The sequence below is a fragment of the Olea europaea genome, unplaced genomic scaffold (genome assembly GCF_002742605.1).
Source record: "Olea europaea var. sylvestris unplaced genomic scaffold, O_europaea_v1 scaffold1471, whole genome shotgun sequence".
Classification (NCBI taxonomy): Eukaryota; Viridiplantae; Streptophyta; class Magnoliopsida; order Lamiales; family Oleaceae; genus Olea; species Olea europaea.
Window position 1 is genome coordinate 172,885 of NW_019232267.1, and position 15,216 is coordinate 188,100.

General features: G+C 34.7%; 1 protein-coding gene across 2 annotated transcripts; it reads left to right on the forward strand.

The window, feature by feature from the left end:
- Nucleotides 1-7,119: 7,119 nt before the first annotated feature.
- On the forward strand, nucleotides 7,120-15,163 carry LOC111376211 (transcription factor MYB3R-1-like). 2 transcript variants are annotated; one of them, XM_022999161.1, is made up of 13 exons: nucleotides 7,120-7,346; nucleotides 7,800-7,877; nucleotides 8,027-8,241; nucleotides 8,477-8,531; nucleotides 9,828-9,885; nucleotides 10,208-10,302; nucleotides 10,439-10,542; nucleotides 10,788-10,916; nucleotides 11,022-12,837; nucleotides 13,330-13,661; nucleotides 13,800-13,914; nucleotides 14,024-14,260; nucleotides 14,774-15,163. In XM_022999161.1, the coding sequence occupies exons 3-13, from the start codon at nucleotides 8,165-8,167 to the stop codon at nucleotides 14,891-14,893; spliced, it is 3,138 nt and encodes a 1,045-aa protein (XP_022854929.1). In that variant the 5' UTR covers nucleotides 7,120-7,346; nucleotides 7,800-7,877; nucleotides 8,027-8,164; the 3' UTR covers nucleotides 14,894-15,163. The 2 variants fall into 2 exon arrangements, with proteins under 2 accessions (XP_022854929.1, XP_022854928.1); XM_022999160.1 differs by lacking the exon at nucleotides 7,800-7,877.
- Nucleotides 15,164-15,216: the final 53 nt, after the last annotated feature.

Sequence of the window (15,216 nt, forward strand, 5' to 3'; positions counted from 1 at the left end):
TGTAAAGGAAGGACTGGAGATTTGTGAAAGTTTTGTACCTTTTGGAATTGGTACCGAAACTGATCTCGCGCCAATGAGCCCAACATCTTTAATAATGTCCAAAATATACTTTCTCTGGTTAACATATGTCCCCTTTTCTCCTCTAGCAATCTCTAGTCCTAGAAAATACTTTGCAACTCCAATATCTTTGATGGTGAATTGAGAATGCAGATATTTCTTGACTGATATTATGTCAGACTCATAAGTTCCAGTAATTAATACATCATCCACATAAATAAGGAGAAACAAACTGTGATCGGATGAATGCTTAAGGAACAAACAATGATCATGATTGGATTGAACAAACCCATATTCTATGAGTTTGAGACTGAGCTCAGTGTTCCATTGTCTCGAGGCCTGCTTTAATCCATATAAGCTTCTTCTCAGCCTGCAGACTTTGTTTGTTGGTGCTGTAGTGTATCCCGGGGGTGGCTGCATATAGACCTCTTCATCAAGATATCCATGCAAGAAAGCATTGTTGATATCTAATTGATGTAGAGGCCAAGACTTGGCTGAGGCTATTGCGATAAAAATTCTGACTGTGACAAGCTTTGCAACAGGTGAGAAACAATCAAAAAAATCAATCCCTTCTAGTTGGTTGTAGCCTTTTGCCACTAATCTTGCCTTAAGCCTATCCACACTTCCATCTGGTTTTAGTTTAACTTTGTATAACCATTGACACCCAATAGCTTTCTTTCCTTGAGGTAAATCGGTGAGTTCCCATGTTTTATTTGATTCTAGTGCTCCCAGCTCCTCATTCATAGCATGTATCCAATTTTCATCTTTACAGGCTTGATGATAAGAACTTGGTTCTTGAATTTTTGATACATTAGCCAGATATGTCACATATGAATGGTTTAATGCAGGTGAAATTGTGTAAGGATATGTAGGTGGCGTGAATTTTGACATAGTTTTTGTTTGGTTAAAAAGTGATTGATGATAAGCAGTTGGAACATTTGAATTTTCAGTCACATTAGTAACATAATCTTCCATCCATATCGGTTTGGTCTTCTCCCTGGTACTTTTCCTAATAGTCTGAGGCTCAGAAGTTGCATTTTCTGGAGATTCAGGAAATGGAACTTGGAGGAGTGGAATATCATTATGATTAGTAGAGGAAGTATCAGCGGAGGTTTCATCAGATGATGTGTCAGTGGATGAGATTTGTAACGGCTCATTATTCTGATTATCACAAGGGGAAGCAGAAGGTGTTATGGTCAGATCATCATTATGGAATTCAAGGTATGGAACAACTGGATGTGATTTATCAGTAATAGGAGTTTTGTCTAATTTGAAGGGAAAGTGATTTTCATAAAACGCAATGTCTCTTGAAATCTGAACTTGTTTAGTGGATAAATTGTATACTTTATATGCCTTTTGTCCAGGGCGGTAACCTAAGAATACACACTTATAACCTCTTGGTTCAAATTTGTCTTTGTGAGGTTTAGTATTGGTTATGTAACAAAGGCATCCAAAGGTTTTCAAGGAAAAAAAATCTGGTTTAGTCTTGTATAGGATCTCAAAAGGAGTCTTCCAATTTAACACCGAACTGGGAATTCTGTTTATAATATGTGTGGCCATCAGTATAGAGTGTGACCAGAAATATCGAGGTATATGAGCTTGAAACATGAGGGATCTGGCCATTTGGAGTAAATGTCTGTGTTTCCTTTCTACAACTCCATTTTGTTGTGGAGTGTAGACACATGATTTTTGGTGAAGAATTCCTAAAGTTTGGAGCAAGATTTGACATTCATTTCCAGTAAATTCACTTCCATTGTCCGTTCTAATGGCCTTGACATCCTTTTTGGACTGATTTTTGATCATTTTGAAGAAGACTTCTAAGGTCTTAACAGTCTGGGATTTGTGCACAAGCACGAAGGTCCATGTGCCTCTACTATAGTCATCCACAATGGTAAGCATAAAAGGCGTTCCAGTCAGGTTGTATTGTCTATATGGACCCCATATGTCAATGTGCATTAATTCGAAGGTGGTTTTTGAATGAATTTGTGAGTTTTGAAATGGAAGTCTGTTTTGTTTTGCTTTGTGACAAATGTCGCACGGTTCAACATTCTTAATGTTAGAAGCATTGCAAAGATGTTTAAGGAAGCTAAGATGTTGTAAGCATTGAAACGAACCACGACCAAGTTTAATATGCCAATCAATAAGAGTAAAGAGAGAAGCCTTATCATTAAAAGGAACTTTATTTCTGGAATTTGAATTCTGAGCCGATAGAATATTACAGATGTTCATTCTCCTATAACAATTTCCTATTCCACTACTTAGGAAACTATGGTCATCAAGTGTATATAACTTTCCATTTAGTTTTCCAACTGCCAACGTCCTATCACTCTTCAGGTCCTGCATCAAGCAATATGTAGGATGGAAGATGAATTTAATTTGTGCAGTTTGACAGAGTTTAGGGACTGACAGCAAATTAAGTTTAAAAGTGGGTACATGAAGAACATCAGTCAAAGTGATTTTGTGGTTCATAGTAACGGTTCCAATGTGTTTGACAGCTTTAACAGAACCATCAGGTAACAACACGGATGTAGGCTATGTGACTGGTTTTAAGTTGGTCATTTGTGATGAGTTTTTGCATATGTGATTACTAGCACCAGTGTCAAGTTCCATATTCCAGTTCATCAAGTGAAGTAAAAACAAAATGTTGAGTGTACATACCAGAATAATCCCTGAGATGTGCAAAATTCACTTGATCTTCATTGTCGTTGAGCTTCTTTCCTTTCAGAATTTTCATCAATTCTTGCTGAACAATGGCAGCAATATCAGAAGAGGATGATGTATCTTTTGTAGTCATAGCAGCAAAATCATTATCAAAATCGAGTGGTGAATTATCTATTTTCACCACATTATTTGAAGTATTTCTCCAGCTAGGATCCTTTGTTCTTTGATCTTTCTTGTACCAATCCGGAAATCCAATAAGTTTGAAACATCCTTCCTTTGAGTGTCCACTCATGCCACAGTGGTCACAGTACATTAATTCCTTATCAAAATTGCCATATCTCCTGTTAATTCCCCTTCCTACAGCATGGTTTCCTCTACTAAAGGCAGATCTAGCTATCCAATTCCCTCTTCCAGATCCATTTCTTCCACGTCCATCATTTCTAGCATTAGCTCCTCTAATCATCATCGCTGTATTATCATTGATTTCAGGATACAGCATATGCACTTCTCTTTGTTTCTCCACCCTTAGAACCATAGAATAGGCTCTATTCACTAAGGGTAAAGGCTCCATCACAAGAACTTGATTTCTGACATTGTCATATGTATCATTCAGCCCCATCAGAAATTGCATAAGTTTATTGAAAGAAGCTGAATCTGAGACTTCCTTCGCAGCTCCACAAGTACAGACTGGTGATGGCATAAGACATGCTATTTCGTCCCATAATTTTTTAAGATTGGTGAAATATTTCTCCACTGTCATTGATCCTTGTGTCATGCTACTGATCTCTCTCTGCAACTGGTAAATTAATGGCCCATTGCATTCACCATATCTCTCGTTTAATTCATCCCATAACTCCTTGGTTGATGTTGTGAAAATAAATGCTTCCACAATTTCCTTCGAGATTGAATTTAAGATCCAAGATCTAACCATACAATCCACTCTATTCCATTGATCAAAACTTTGAGATTCACTATCTGGTTTCTCACATTTCCCGTTTATGAAGCCCAACTTCAATTTTGCACCTAATGCTATTTTAATGGACCTGTTCCAGCTGAGATAATTTTTACCTGTCAATTGTGAAGTTACAAGGATCATTCCTGGATGATCCGAACTCTGCAAATCCAATGGATCTCCATTGGAATACTCCTTCGCTGCTGCTCCTTGTTCAACTGGCGGAGGATTTTGTAAATCATCATTATGATCATTGTTGTTTGCCATTTTCTCACCGATACATTTATCACTTCAAAACCTTATGGCTCTGATACCATGATCGTAGCTGAAGAAGAAGCTAAGTGATGTGTGAAATTAGATCTGCAAAATTTCTCTCTATATTATCTCACACATAAAATGAATTACAGACCCAACTATATAGAAGACAAAGCCAATAAAAAGGTGACAGCTCACCTAACAAGCTAACAGAAAATGAAGAGAGAAAACACGTGAAAAATGAAAAATAAAGTCAATAGAGAAAATATTTCATTACTCTAATTTTTTGTTTTTATTAACTGTACTCCTTTTTTCTAGATTTTATATTTTTATCCCACCAAATTTTAGCCAAACTAAATTTTTTAAGGAGGCAGCTATTGGTGTCAATGGTAATCAAGGAAGTGTTGTGAAATTATGGAATAATTATTAATAACAATTTAATCTTATCCAAATATTTAGATAAGTGTCACTTAATCTAGAAAAACATTAATATGTTCATATTATAACTCCCGTTGATATACTATATAGGGGTCATTGTTACAATGAAATAATGCGGTAAAATTTTGACTCTATTACTTTTCTTTCTTCTTATTTTATTATTCTCAATTTTATCGCAAAATCAATATTATTATTGAGCTTAAAAGAAAAAGCAATATTATCATCTAAATGAACTGAAAGTAATAAAAATATAAAAAAGAATTTCTAATCTAGCATAAATACAAAAAAGGTAAAATACTAAACACGTATTTTTTTCTTGAACATGCTCATAAATGTTCGCTCAAAAAAGTAAAACCCTCAAAGTGCTAATAATATTTTAGGGAAAAAATATTAATTTATTTTTATTTTTGTAGATTTGCTTGTAACATGGAATCGAATGTTGGAATTAATATAATTTAATGTGGGTTAGGTAGTTAGGTTGGATTATTAATGATGATTCATAACAATTATTTAAGGCAGCGGTTAGGTGGTATTGAATTTTTCAAATGTTATGTTCAGATGTTGTACTGTTAATGAAGAATTACTATTATTTTAGAAAAATAATTTTTAGCAGTCCGCAAAACATTTTATCAGAAGAAAACTCTCAATTAGATTCAAATGGGCAAAAAACCATAAGTTGATCAATTTTAAAAGGGTAAAAAGATATTTTAATCTTTAATTAATAAAAAGGGAAAATATGCATGGGGGTTCCAAACCCTTTAAATATGCGCAGCAGATGACTCGAAAACTTTAACAAATGCAAGTCAGAAGGAACTCTAACGAATGGGACGGATTTAAAATTGGATTCAAGATCGGGCTACTACGTGGAATTTTTTTTTTTTTTTTTACACATAAAAGATTGATTTTTTACCCAAAAAAATAAAAAATACCTTAAAAAAAAAACTTTTGGGCCTGGGGGGGAGGCTCCCCCCCCCCTTAAATCCGTCTCTGATAACGATTTTTGTCCAAAAAATTTATCCGATGACAAAAATATTCATTTTTCTTGATTCACATAACTAGGGGTGAGCATTTTTTCTCGAAACCTGTGGAATCGAATTGAAACCAGATAGAACTGATCAATTCGGCTCTGATTCTCTACTAAATGAGTTGATTTTTGAATCATGGATTGAGAGCTGACTAATTTCGATCCGAATTTTTTATACTACTTTGAAAACTAATAGTGAATTTTACTATCCTATATTTCTTTTTTTGTTGGTGCAGTGCACCTATATGCACTAAAATTTTGAAAGTTAGATCCCAAAATTATCTCAAGTCAAAATTTCATTTTTCATACAATTCTTCTTCTCTTTGCAGGAAAACTAATGGATAATCAAAATTCAAATTTAAATAATTTAATAAAGCTTTACAAATTCATAACATTAATGTAATTCGATAGGAAAAATATATTTTTAGTTTAATATTTCTTAAGAACTCAAATTTCTTGTTGTTTTCAAAGTGACCGACCATCAAGAATCAAAACCGTTAAAGACTACTAAAGATAACCAAGATATAAATAATACATATATTTTTAATATATATTGCTGTATGAATTTTTTTTTTAAATTAACTTTCGATTAAGATTTTATCATTTTTGCTGGTTTTATAGTTTATCCCTTAACTTTCACATTTATGAGTTGATCTTGAGCATTTAGAGTGAATTTTTTATTTAATTGACTTTTTGTATTGTTAGATTAGAAGAATGATAATTAGTTTCATACTCTATTTTTGTTTACTTTCAATCTAACAAGTAATTTCATACTTTATTTTTATGATTTTTAAATAAATAAAAAATCAGATCGAATTGGACTGAATCAAACCGAAGCAAGATGGTTTGATTCCAATTCAATTCTCTAGTTAAATATGGAACCAATGGTTCCATTTCTAAGATTTTCATTGATATTTGGTTCAGTTCAATTCGGTTCCCTTCAAAATCAGATCGAATTAGATCATCCCACTCTTCTACACATAACCATTCAACCTAATGCCTAACCCCTCGTACTCATTTCCTTCATCTCCGCCGGCCCCAATTTTTCCATCCCCATCAACTTCATTTCTTACCAATGGATGGGGTTGAATGTCGTAGGGGTTAAGCTTTGGGGTTGTGTAGTCGTGTGGATTGGGAAGAAGAAGAATATTGTTAGCTAATAGATTTTTGGATGAAAATCGTTAGATGTCCTTTCGAAGCACATTTATTAAATGTTTGTCACTTATGTTGCACATTTTCTAAAAATTTGTGACCTCCAATATAATTTTCCCTTTCTTCTAAATTCTAATATTAAAAGGTCAATATTTACCTTATTAAAACGTGCCTTCCATTTCATAATTGAAAGTTTGAGGCTTTCTCAAACAACACATGACAACCAAGGAAAATTGGAAGATCAAGATGAAAAACGAGTAACAACAAGATTCTAAGGTAAAAGATAGAGGAAGTGAAAAGTAGACGAGAGGGAAGTAGTACAAGGAACTAGTACAATGAGTGGGGATGAAGATACAAGGTAAATGCGAATAAGAAAATAGACATACAAGTTTATTTATAAAATTTTGTAATATGTCTCTTTTTAATTTTTCCTCTTCAAATTAGTCCTCAAACAGTTTTCTCAAAAGTCCACAGAAGTGATACAACGGCTCAGATAAATCCGTTCAAAGTTGCTCGACCCTTACTTATGTTTTGAAGCGCACTTTATATTTGAATTTTCAGACCGTTTTTTAATTCCTCGTTGCCCTCTCTGTAAAAACAACCCTATTCACACTCATTCTCTCTCTAAAAACACACTCATTCTCACTTTAAATATACAGACTTTTTCCTCCAATACACGCATTTGCAGATCCTCTGGTGTGTGTATATATATGTTAGTTTCTGGATCTGCAAATGCCTGTTAACTCGATCGGGTCAGTGGTCACCTGGGTTTCAAAATTTTCTCTTCTTGGATTAAAGCTCAATTTGGTAAGTGCTATCCATTTTTTTTTCCATGTTTTTGTGCATTTAAAAATTGAAGTTTTCAATTTTTGGGGCGTTGAAGTTTTTGGTTGAATATTTTTTTTGGTTTTGTTTTTATTTTTTGAGGAATAGTGTGGATTGAAAGATGAAAACCCTTATTGAGAGTTACTTTAATTTGAGACACTGAGTCACTGAGTTTTCAATAGGGGAATTTAAATTCAGGGTCAGTTAAATATCATTTTCAGGTGAAAAGAGAAATATTTGAAATATATAAAGCTCATTTTGATAGGTGTTAGTTATCTTTTCGGTTTTTTGTTGCAATTTAAAAAAAATAAAAATAAAAAATTCAGAATGTTCAATTTTGTGGGGCGTTGAAATTTGTTGCTGAATTTTTGAGGAATATCACGGATTTCATGATTGAAAATTGAAACCCTTATTGAACTTTTAAATTTGATATAGAGAAGTTGGGATCTGTAAATTTGAATTGATGAGCGATCTGTAAATTTGAACTGATGGCCACTTTAATGTCATTTTCAGGTGAGAACAGTAACCTTTAATTTTTCACGTTATTGTGTAGAACCTTCACTTCATTCAAATTTCAATCCATTCAGATTCTCTTAGTTTGACTGTGATCTGATTTGCTTAAGTCCTGACTTGTGTCTTTGTCCAATTTTCTTGACTTATAGTCTTTGAGTTTATCCTGGAAAACGATAGCACCTGCCTCACCTGAGGTTAGCATATGACGATTTGGAGAAGACAAACAGGAAAGAATTGCCAGCGTGTGGAAATTGGGGTTTGCAGATTTTCTTGTTTTTAAAGCAAATATGGTAAGTGATAGGAGAAGCAACACGCCTTCAGATGCTACCAGAGACGGTGTAGAAAGAGTTCGTCCTTTACATGGGTAAAGTCTTTTTATTTTTATAAATGTATTGTTCGAAATCGGCTTAATTGTTTTTCTTGTTTGTTTGTTTTCCATTTTGGGAATAAAAAAATATCATATAATTTCAAAATTGTTAATCTTTAAGTTAAAATCCGTAGTCACATACTGCACAGGCAGCTTCATAAATCAATGGTCGTCTTGTCATGGAGTTTGTGCTACGATATAGACGTATAACATTATTTATCATTTTTTGTAGAAGGACAAGTGGCCCCACAAGGCGCTCCACAAAGGGACAATGGACTCCGGAAGAGGTAAAAATTTGAATTTCCTTATAATTTCCGATGACATATTTATATTAGCAACATGTGTCAATGCTTATTAATTTCAGTACGAATGATAAGAAAGATCTTTATACTTGACCCCTGATTAGGTTAATGCTTTATAATTTGATTGTGCTAACATGTTAAGAATCTATATTTATGCATTTATCTACTTGGGATAACTACATGATGTGCTGAGTAAATTGTATTTTACTACTATACGTGTTAATTGAAGAATTCACACGGAAAACTAAACTTACAATGTTCCAACTTTCCTGCATTCTCTTCTGGTAAATGGCCTCAATCGCCTGATAGCATGGATAGTTACAGATGAAAAGTTTCTGATATTAGGGGTCTTTGCATTGGGTAATAGTTAATAGAGAGAAAAATTGAGTCGAGTCATGCATTGGTTGTTTAACACTCTTTGTAAAATTTTTTGGCTGGTTAAAATTTTAGGAGGACAATGATACCGCATGATTAATACCTTCAAGATGTTCAAAGATGAAAATAGGCAGTGTGTTGATCATGGCACTTGAACCTATACAAAAATGGATTCTAGTATTAAGTAGTGTCACGAATGAACTGTTTATGATATTAAGGGGCCATTGCCTGGTATAACAGTAAAGAACAAAGAATTGATTTGGGCCAAGTAATGTTTATAACTCAACAAATTTTGCCGGCTGGCTCACATTTGAATAGCAAAGTTAAAGAGAACAGTGATGTCACATGATTAATTCATGGGTAAGTTTACAAAAAACAAAATGTGCCAGGCTGTTTCTTTATTGTGACACTTGAATGCTGGCGAAATGGATTTTATCACGCTCTTCCTTTTCCCAAAATATGAAGAAAAAACTGCATGATTTTTTCAAAATGTTCCCCTTCTACTGTTCATTAGCTAGGTGACAGAAAATTTGACTGGTAAAAGTGAGCGATTTAGTTATTGAGTGGTTTCTGAAACATAAGCTTGGCCAATACTCATAAGGTAAAATATTTAGATTTTGTGTGTGGGTTCAAATGATTTCATATTATTGAAGATCAGTCATGTTGACATGACGAACACTGTATTCAATACCTAGATTTGGCATCTCACTTAGCTTGGCCTTCTAGTAGAAGGTTCTGCTGTATATTCTCCTAATGGTCCATATAAAGAAAAGCGCTTTGTGGATTTGTTACCTCAAGGTTTCTTGTTGATGTGCATTAGATGACCATGTTTTGACCATAATATAATTAGAGATTTCAATATTATTTCATTTATGATCCTAACAAAATGGATATTTAATTTTACAGGATGAGATACTACGAGTTGCTGTTCAACGTTTCAACGGGAAAAACTGGAAAAAGATAGGTAAAAGAAAAAACTGTACTCTACTTGCTTCTTTTGAAGCCAAAAATAGGTTTGAGCATTCTCTGGCCTTCTTCGTTTCCATTTGTAACACTGTTGACCTCCTTTTGCCATTCTTCCTGCTGCCTTATTCAATCTTGTAAATGCTCTCTGTTTAGTCTATGCAAATATTTATATGATAGGGGGGAGTGGACTAACCTTTCACGGTCACAAGTACTTGCATTTTCTTTCCAATCATCTGCTGCCTATTAAGATTATACTTTTTTGGAACATCACATATGTCTTTTCATGAACAATATGTTAAATTTAAGATTTTCCTGTGTAGCGGAGTGTTTCAAAGATCGAACCGACGTACAATGCTTACACAGATGGCAAAAAGTTCTTAACCCAGAACTTATCAAAGGTCCATGGTCGAAAGAGGTTAGGAAAATCTTGTTTATTGCTTCCTCCTGAATTTTATATCCATTAGTTATACATTTGTTTCATTTTGGTATCAACAATCTTAATTATCTTTCTATAGTTATTGAAAACCTGATTTAATACTCTATATGATCAGGAGGATGAAATAATAATTGATTTGGTGAAAAAATATGGGCCGAAAAAGTGGTCTACCATTGCACAGCATCTTCCAGGGCGCATTGGAAAGCAGTGTCGGGAAAGGTAAGCATAGGAGTTTCTGTGTCTCTGGTTTAACAATACATATAGTTTTCCACTATTAAATTGTTTTCAATATTGATGCTTGAGATAATTTTCATTTTAATTCTTTTTCCCCTTTTCCCCTTTGAATTGTTCATTGACCGATATGTTGTCATCAATATTGGCGAAGGTGAAAAATGAATGTCTTTCTAGGTAGCAGCTGTCCATCACCATAATAGCCTTCATTTGCTGATACTATTCTTTTCCAGGTGGCACAATCATCTTAATCCTGGAATAAACAAAGAAGCTTGGACACAAGAAGAGGAATTGGCTTTGATTCATGCCCATCAAATATATGGAAACAAGTGGGCGGAGTTAACAAAATTCTTGCCTGGAAGGTATAGAATCATTTGCTGCAAGAAATAGATAAGAGCTCTAATGTGTAATGTTGAATATTTCCTTTACTTGGTTCTGAGATATCTATACATATGTATGACTATCAGGACCGACAATGCAATAAAAAATCATTGGAACAGTTCTGTCAAAAAGAAATTGGACATGTTTTCGGCATCAGGCTTGCTTTCACAATTCCAAGGTCTACCTCTTGTCAGTCATCCCAATCAATCAACGGCATCTTCTTCTTCGAAGGTGCAACGAAGTAGTGAAGATGATAGTGCTGTTAAAGAAGGTGTAGAAGGGGAGGAAGTTTCTGAATGCAGTCAGGGTTCAAATGTTGTTGGTTTTTCTCTATCTACTAATGATGTGGTCCACACAATTGTACGGAATAGAGGGGACTGCAGAGTGCCCGAAGAACCAGATCCAAGCTCCAGTCTACAGCCATGTTCTGAAGATTATCGTCCAGCTTTCCAAGAGACTACATTTTCCATGCTTGAAGTTCCTTGCGAATTAGGTGGCTCTACAAAATTTCTTGATCATGATGTTTCTCAAGATTGGGGGACTCTTACAGGAAAGGATTGGCAGCTTAATCCAATTGAGTTACCTGATATATCGTTGGTGGATCTGGCTCAAGAATCGTCAGGACTGTTCATGCAAGCTTTAATTGGCAACAATAATCATGAAACAGTACCCTTTCAACCTGAAACTTGTATGGGCTTCAGTGCTTCTACTTCCATGGGAAATGTGGTTGTGATTACTGATACACCTAATCCAGTAGTTAATTCAGATTGCAGAATGATGTACCCTGAGCCTGGACATGATAGCTGTTGTCCCTCTAGGACTGTTATTAACCATATTGATGGGCCTACAGATTCTTCACATCACCAGTCTTCAAATTTTCAGATCCCCGAAAATGGAACTTTTGCTTCACAATCATGCTGTTCTATGAGGTCTGATATGATGGGAATGTCATGTATTCTAGCTCCCCCAGATCCTACACAACTTCCTCCTAATGATGGTTCACTAATTTTTCTTATGGATTCAAATCAGTTCAATGATTCCTCACATGGAAATGCAGAGAGGAGATCTCTTCAAAGTATGCAGAATGGCTTTGTTTATGCTAATGAGTCTGACTGTTTTCCTTGTGATGATGGATCTGATGGCATGGGTGTGAAAGAGCAACAAGCAGAGGCAAAAGATGTGCCGAAAGTAGTTCCTGTTAATGATTTTGGCTCTGCATTATTGAATGACATTCAAAGAGATCCTTCCTTGGATAAAGATCCAGTTGAAACAGATGAACACAGGGATTCAGGAGTTTTATTCTATGAGCCTCCTCGTTTTCCAAGTTTAGATATTCCATTTTTCAGTTGTGATCTTATACAATCTGGTGCTGATATGCAGCAAGAGTACAGTCCACTTGGCATCCGCCAGCTGATGATATCTTCCATGACTCCATTCAAGTTGTGGGATTCACCATCCAGGGATAACAGTCCAGATGCTGTCCTGAAAAGTGCTGCCAAAACTTTTACAGGGACACCATCTATACTGAAGAAAAGACACCGTGATTTGGTGTCTCCTTTGTCGGAAAAGAGAGATGAAAAGAAGCTTGAAAGTGATTTGAAGCAGGAATCATTTTCCAACTTGACCAGTGACTTTTCTCGATTGGGGGTTATGATTGATGAGCGTGTAGACCAGAAAGGTTCAATAATGGTATTATCCCCAGAAGACAAAAGAAATTGTAAGGCCTCTTGTGTAGAAAAAGAAAATATGAACCCTACCTTTGCAAAGGGGAAACAAGAGGGCAATGGACACATGGAAATTTCGGAATGCAAAATGATAGAGAAACAGTTCAACAGCAGTGAGGCTTTGAACGCTGTTACGGGTGTCAATAATAAGGCTGGGGGCAATGATGCAGTGGAGACTGTGAGTACCTTATTCATTTTCTTCTCAACCAGGATGGGGAAATATATGAATGTGGAGGTCTTTACCCTCTAGCAAAATACAAATAATTGCAAAATATATAATTTCTTCTCTGAACATTCAGTGAAATAAGCCTGAAAAAGAGAAGGGAAAAAAAATGTTAAATGCATACTACGGTCCAAAACTTTTTCTTAATATTTTATAACTTGGAGAGTTAACTTATTTGTTTTGTGAAATTCTTGCTTCTATGTTGCTTTTCTATCTAAAGCTTTTAGATGCATAGGCTTCTATATATGTAGTAATATAGAGAAGTCTTATCATCAGATATTGTTTTTGCATTTTATGAAATTGTTTAGAATTTTTTATTCAGGAAATGAGGCCTACGTCTTACCATAAATACTGAATGAAAGAAAAACAACTCAGATAAAGATAGCCTTTCCTCCATTTGTTACCTCGGTCTAATCTGGTCTTTATCTTATTTTTCCTTTATGATAGGCAAACGAGTTAAATGGAATCTTTGTTGAACGTGATATGAATGATTTGCTATTCTTCTCTCCTGATCGTTTTGGAATTAAGAGTGACACAGCAATTGGTTTAAGTGCTAAGGCTTTTGGAAATAAATTATCTAGAAGACTAGATTCTGCATCAAAACATGTAGCTATTTTATCTTCGTCAGAGATTCCCGGTTTGTCTGTTGTTTGCTCTCCTCGGATGTGTGCCAAGAAGGATGTGTCTAAATTGGCAACAACTTCATCTCTACCATCAAGTTCTTTGGAGAATAAGGATGAAAATTCTAGCAAAGGTGTACATATTGAAAACAAAAGCATGTAAGTTGCTGCAGCACCTTACTTCTGTTAATTCTGTTTATATCTTTTGTATTTGTTAATTTATCGAGATCTTTTCATTCGTGATTCCAATTTGTTTCCTCTGTTTCTGTTTCTGTTTCTTTTTTTATTTATTTCTAGATTTGAAGGCACACCTTTCAAAATAAACATTGAATCTCCGTCAGCTTGGAGATCCCCCTGGTTCGTAAATTCTTTTCTACCAGGCCCCAGAGTAGATACGGATATAACAATTGAGGTATGGGAAATTTTGATGCTCAAGTACTTGTTTGGCTTTTACATAATCATTTTCTGCATAAATTTCAATTTTTTACTTCTTTCATATCTCATAATTGGAACTTTTTTAGGACATTGGCTATTTTATGAGCCCGGGGGACCAAGGTTATGATGCCATTGGGTTAATGAAGCAGTTAGGTGAGCAGACTGCTTCTGCATTTGCAGATGCCCAAGAAATTTTGGGTGATGAAACTCCTGAAACAATAATGAAAGGGAAGTGCATTAAAAACTGGGAAGCAGATAAAGAAAACATTGGCAGTCCAAATTGCCAGACAGCACATCGTTCTCTCTCGACTTCAAATGTACTGGTATGATAATCATGAACTGTCATTTTTGATCAACTTTTATTTCTTTGGATCCAAATTGTGCAAAAGTAGGTCCAATCATGAATAACTAATTGTGCTGTTGGAGGGGACCTATCTTGAGCTTTTTAGATTCATTCGAGCATGTTTGGGCTAGCTTAATAGCAAAAGTTACTTTCAAGTAGCTTTTTGTTTTCAAACATGTTTTAATCAATTTAAAAATGACTTGTTTTAAAAGTTATTAAAGTAACTGATTTACTTATAAGTAAAAGTTTTAAGCTTTGCCAAATGTTTTCTTTTACATGTTTTGAATATATATTTTGAACACAGCGCAAAGTGGAAAACCATTTCTTTTTTAGCAAAAAAGGGGAAAAAAAAAAAAAAGAGTTTTTCTTTAGATCTCTTGGAACAACTTACTGTCACATCCCAAATAAAAATCTCAGCAATTTTTTGTTTAAATCTATTTGACAGTCATTCTTAGTATTTCATATAAATTACTTATTTAAGGACACTATACAGACAGAGAGGCGCACGCTTGATTTTAGCGAATGTGGGACACCCCAAAAGGAAACTGAAAACTTCTCAAGCAGTATTAGTTCCTCCAGCCCGTCGTCCTATCTGTTGAAGAGTTGCAGGTAGGCAGGCATATATAGTTACATGCTGTAATATTCAAGAGGCTGTATATTTGTATCAATTATATGAATTTGATCGATTCTATTATACAATTGTTGTTTAAAAATATGATTTCTTATCCTCTTCTTGGAAAACATGGATTTAGTTTAAACGACTATTTATAGGCTCTTTTCCTGCTCTATTGTCAAAAAACTTTGTGTTGTTGGACACACATTGTACTTTTTTACTTTTCTCAATTATTAATAACAGATAATTGATATATAATGCTTTAGTGCAGATCTTTGTTTGTCTCTCTTTCTCTATTAATGGGCGTGTACAAATGTTGCCTT

Excerpts from the sequence above, each read along its gene's own strand:
- LOC111376211 (XM_022999161.1), top strand. The coding sequence starts at position 8,165 with ATGGTAAGTGATAGGAGAAGCAACACGCCTTCAGATGCTACCAGAGAC. Across the intron at positions 10,543-10,787 it reads GGAAAGCAGTGTCGGGAAAG|GTGGCACAATCATCTTAATC; the intron begins GTAAGCATAGGA and ends ATTCTTTTCCAG. Across the intron at positions 13,915-14,023 it reads ATACGGATATAACAATTGAG|GACATTGGCTATTTTATGAG; the intron begins GTATGGGAAATT and ends GAACTTTTTTAG.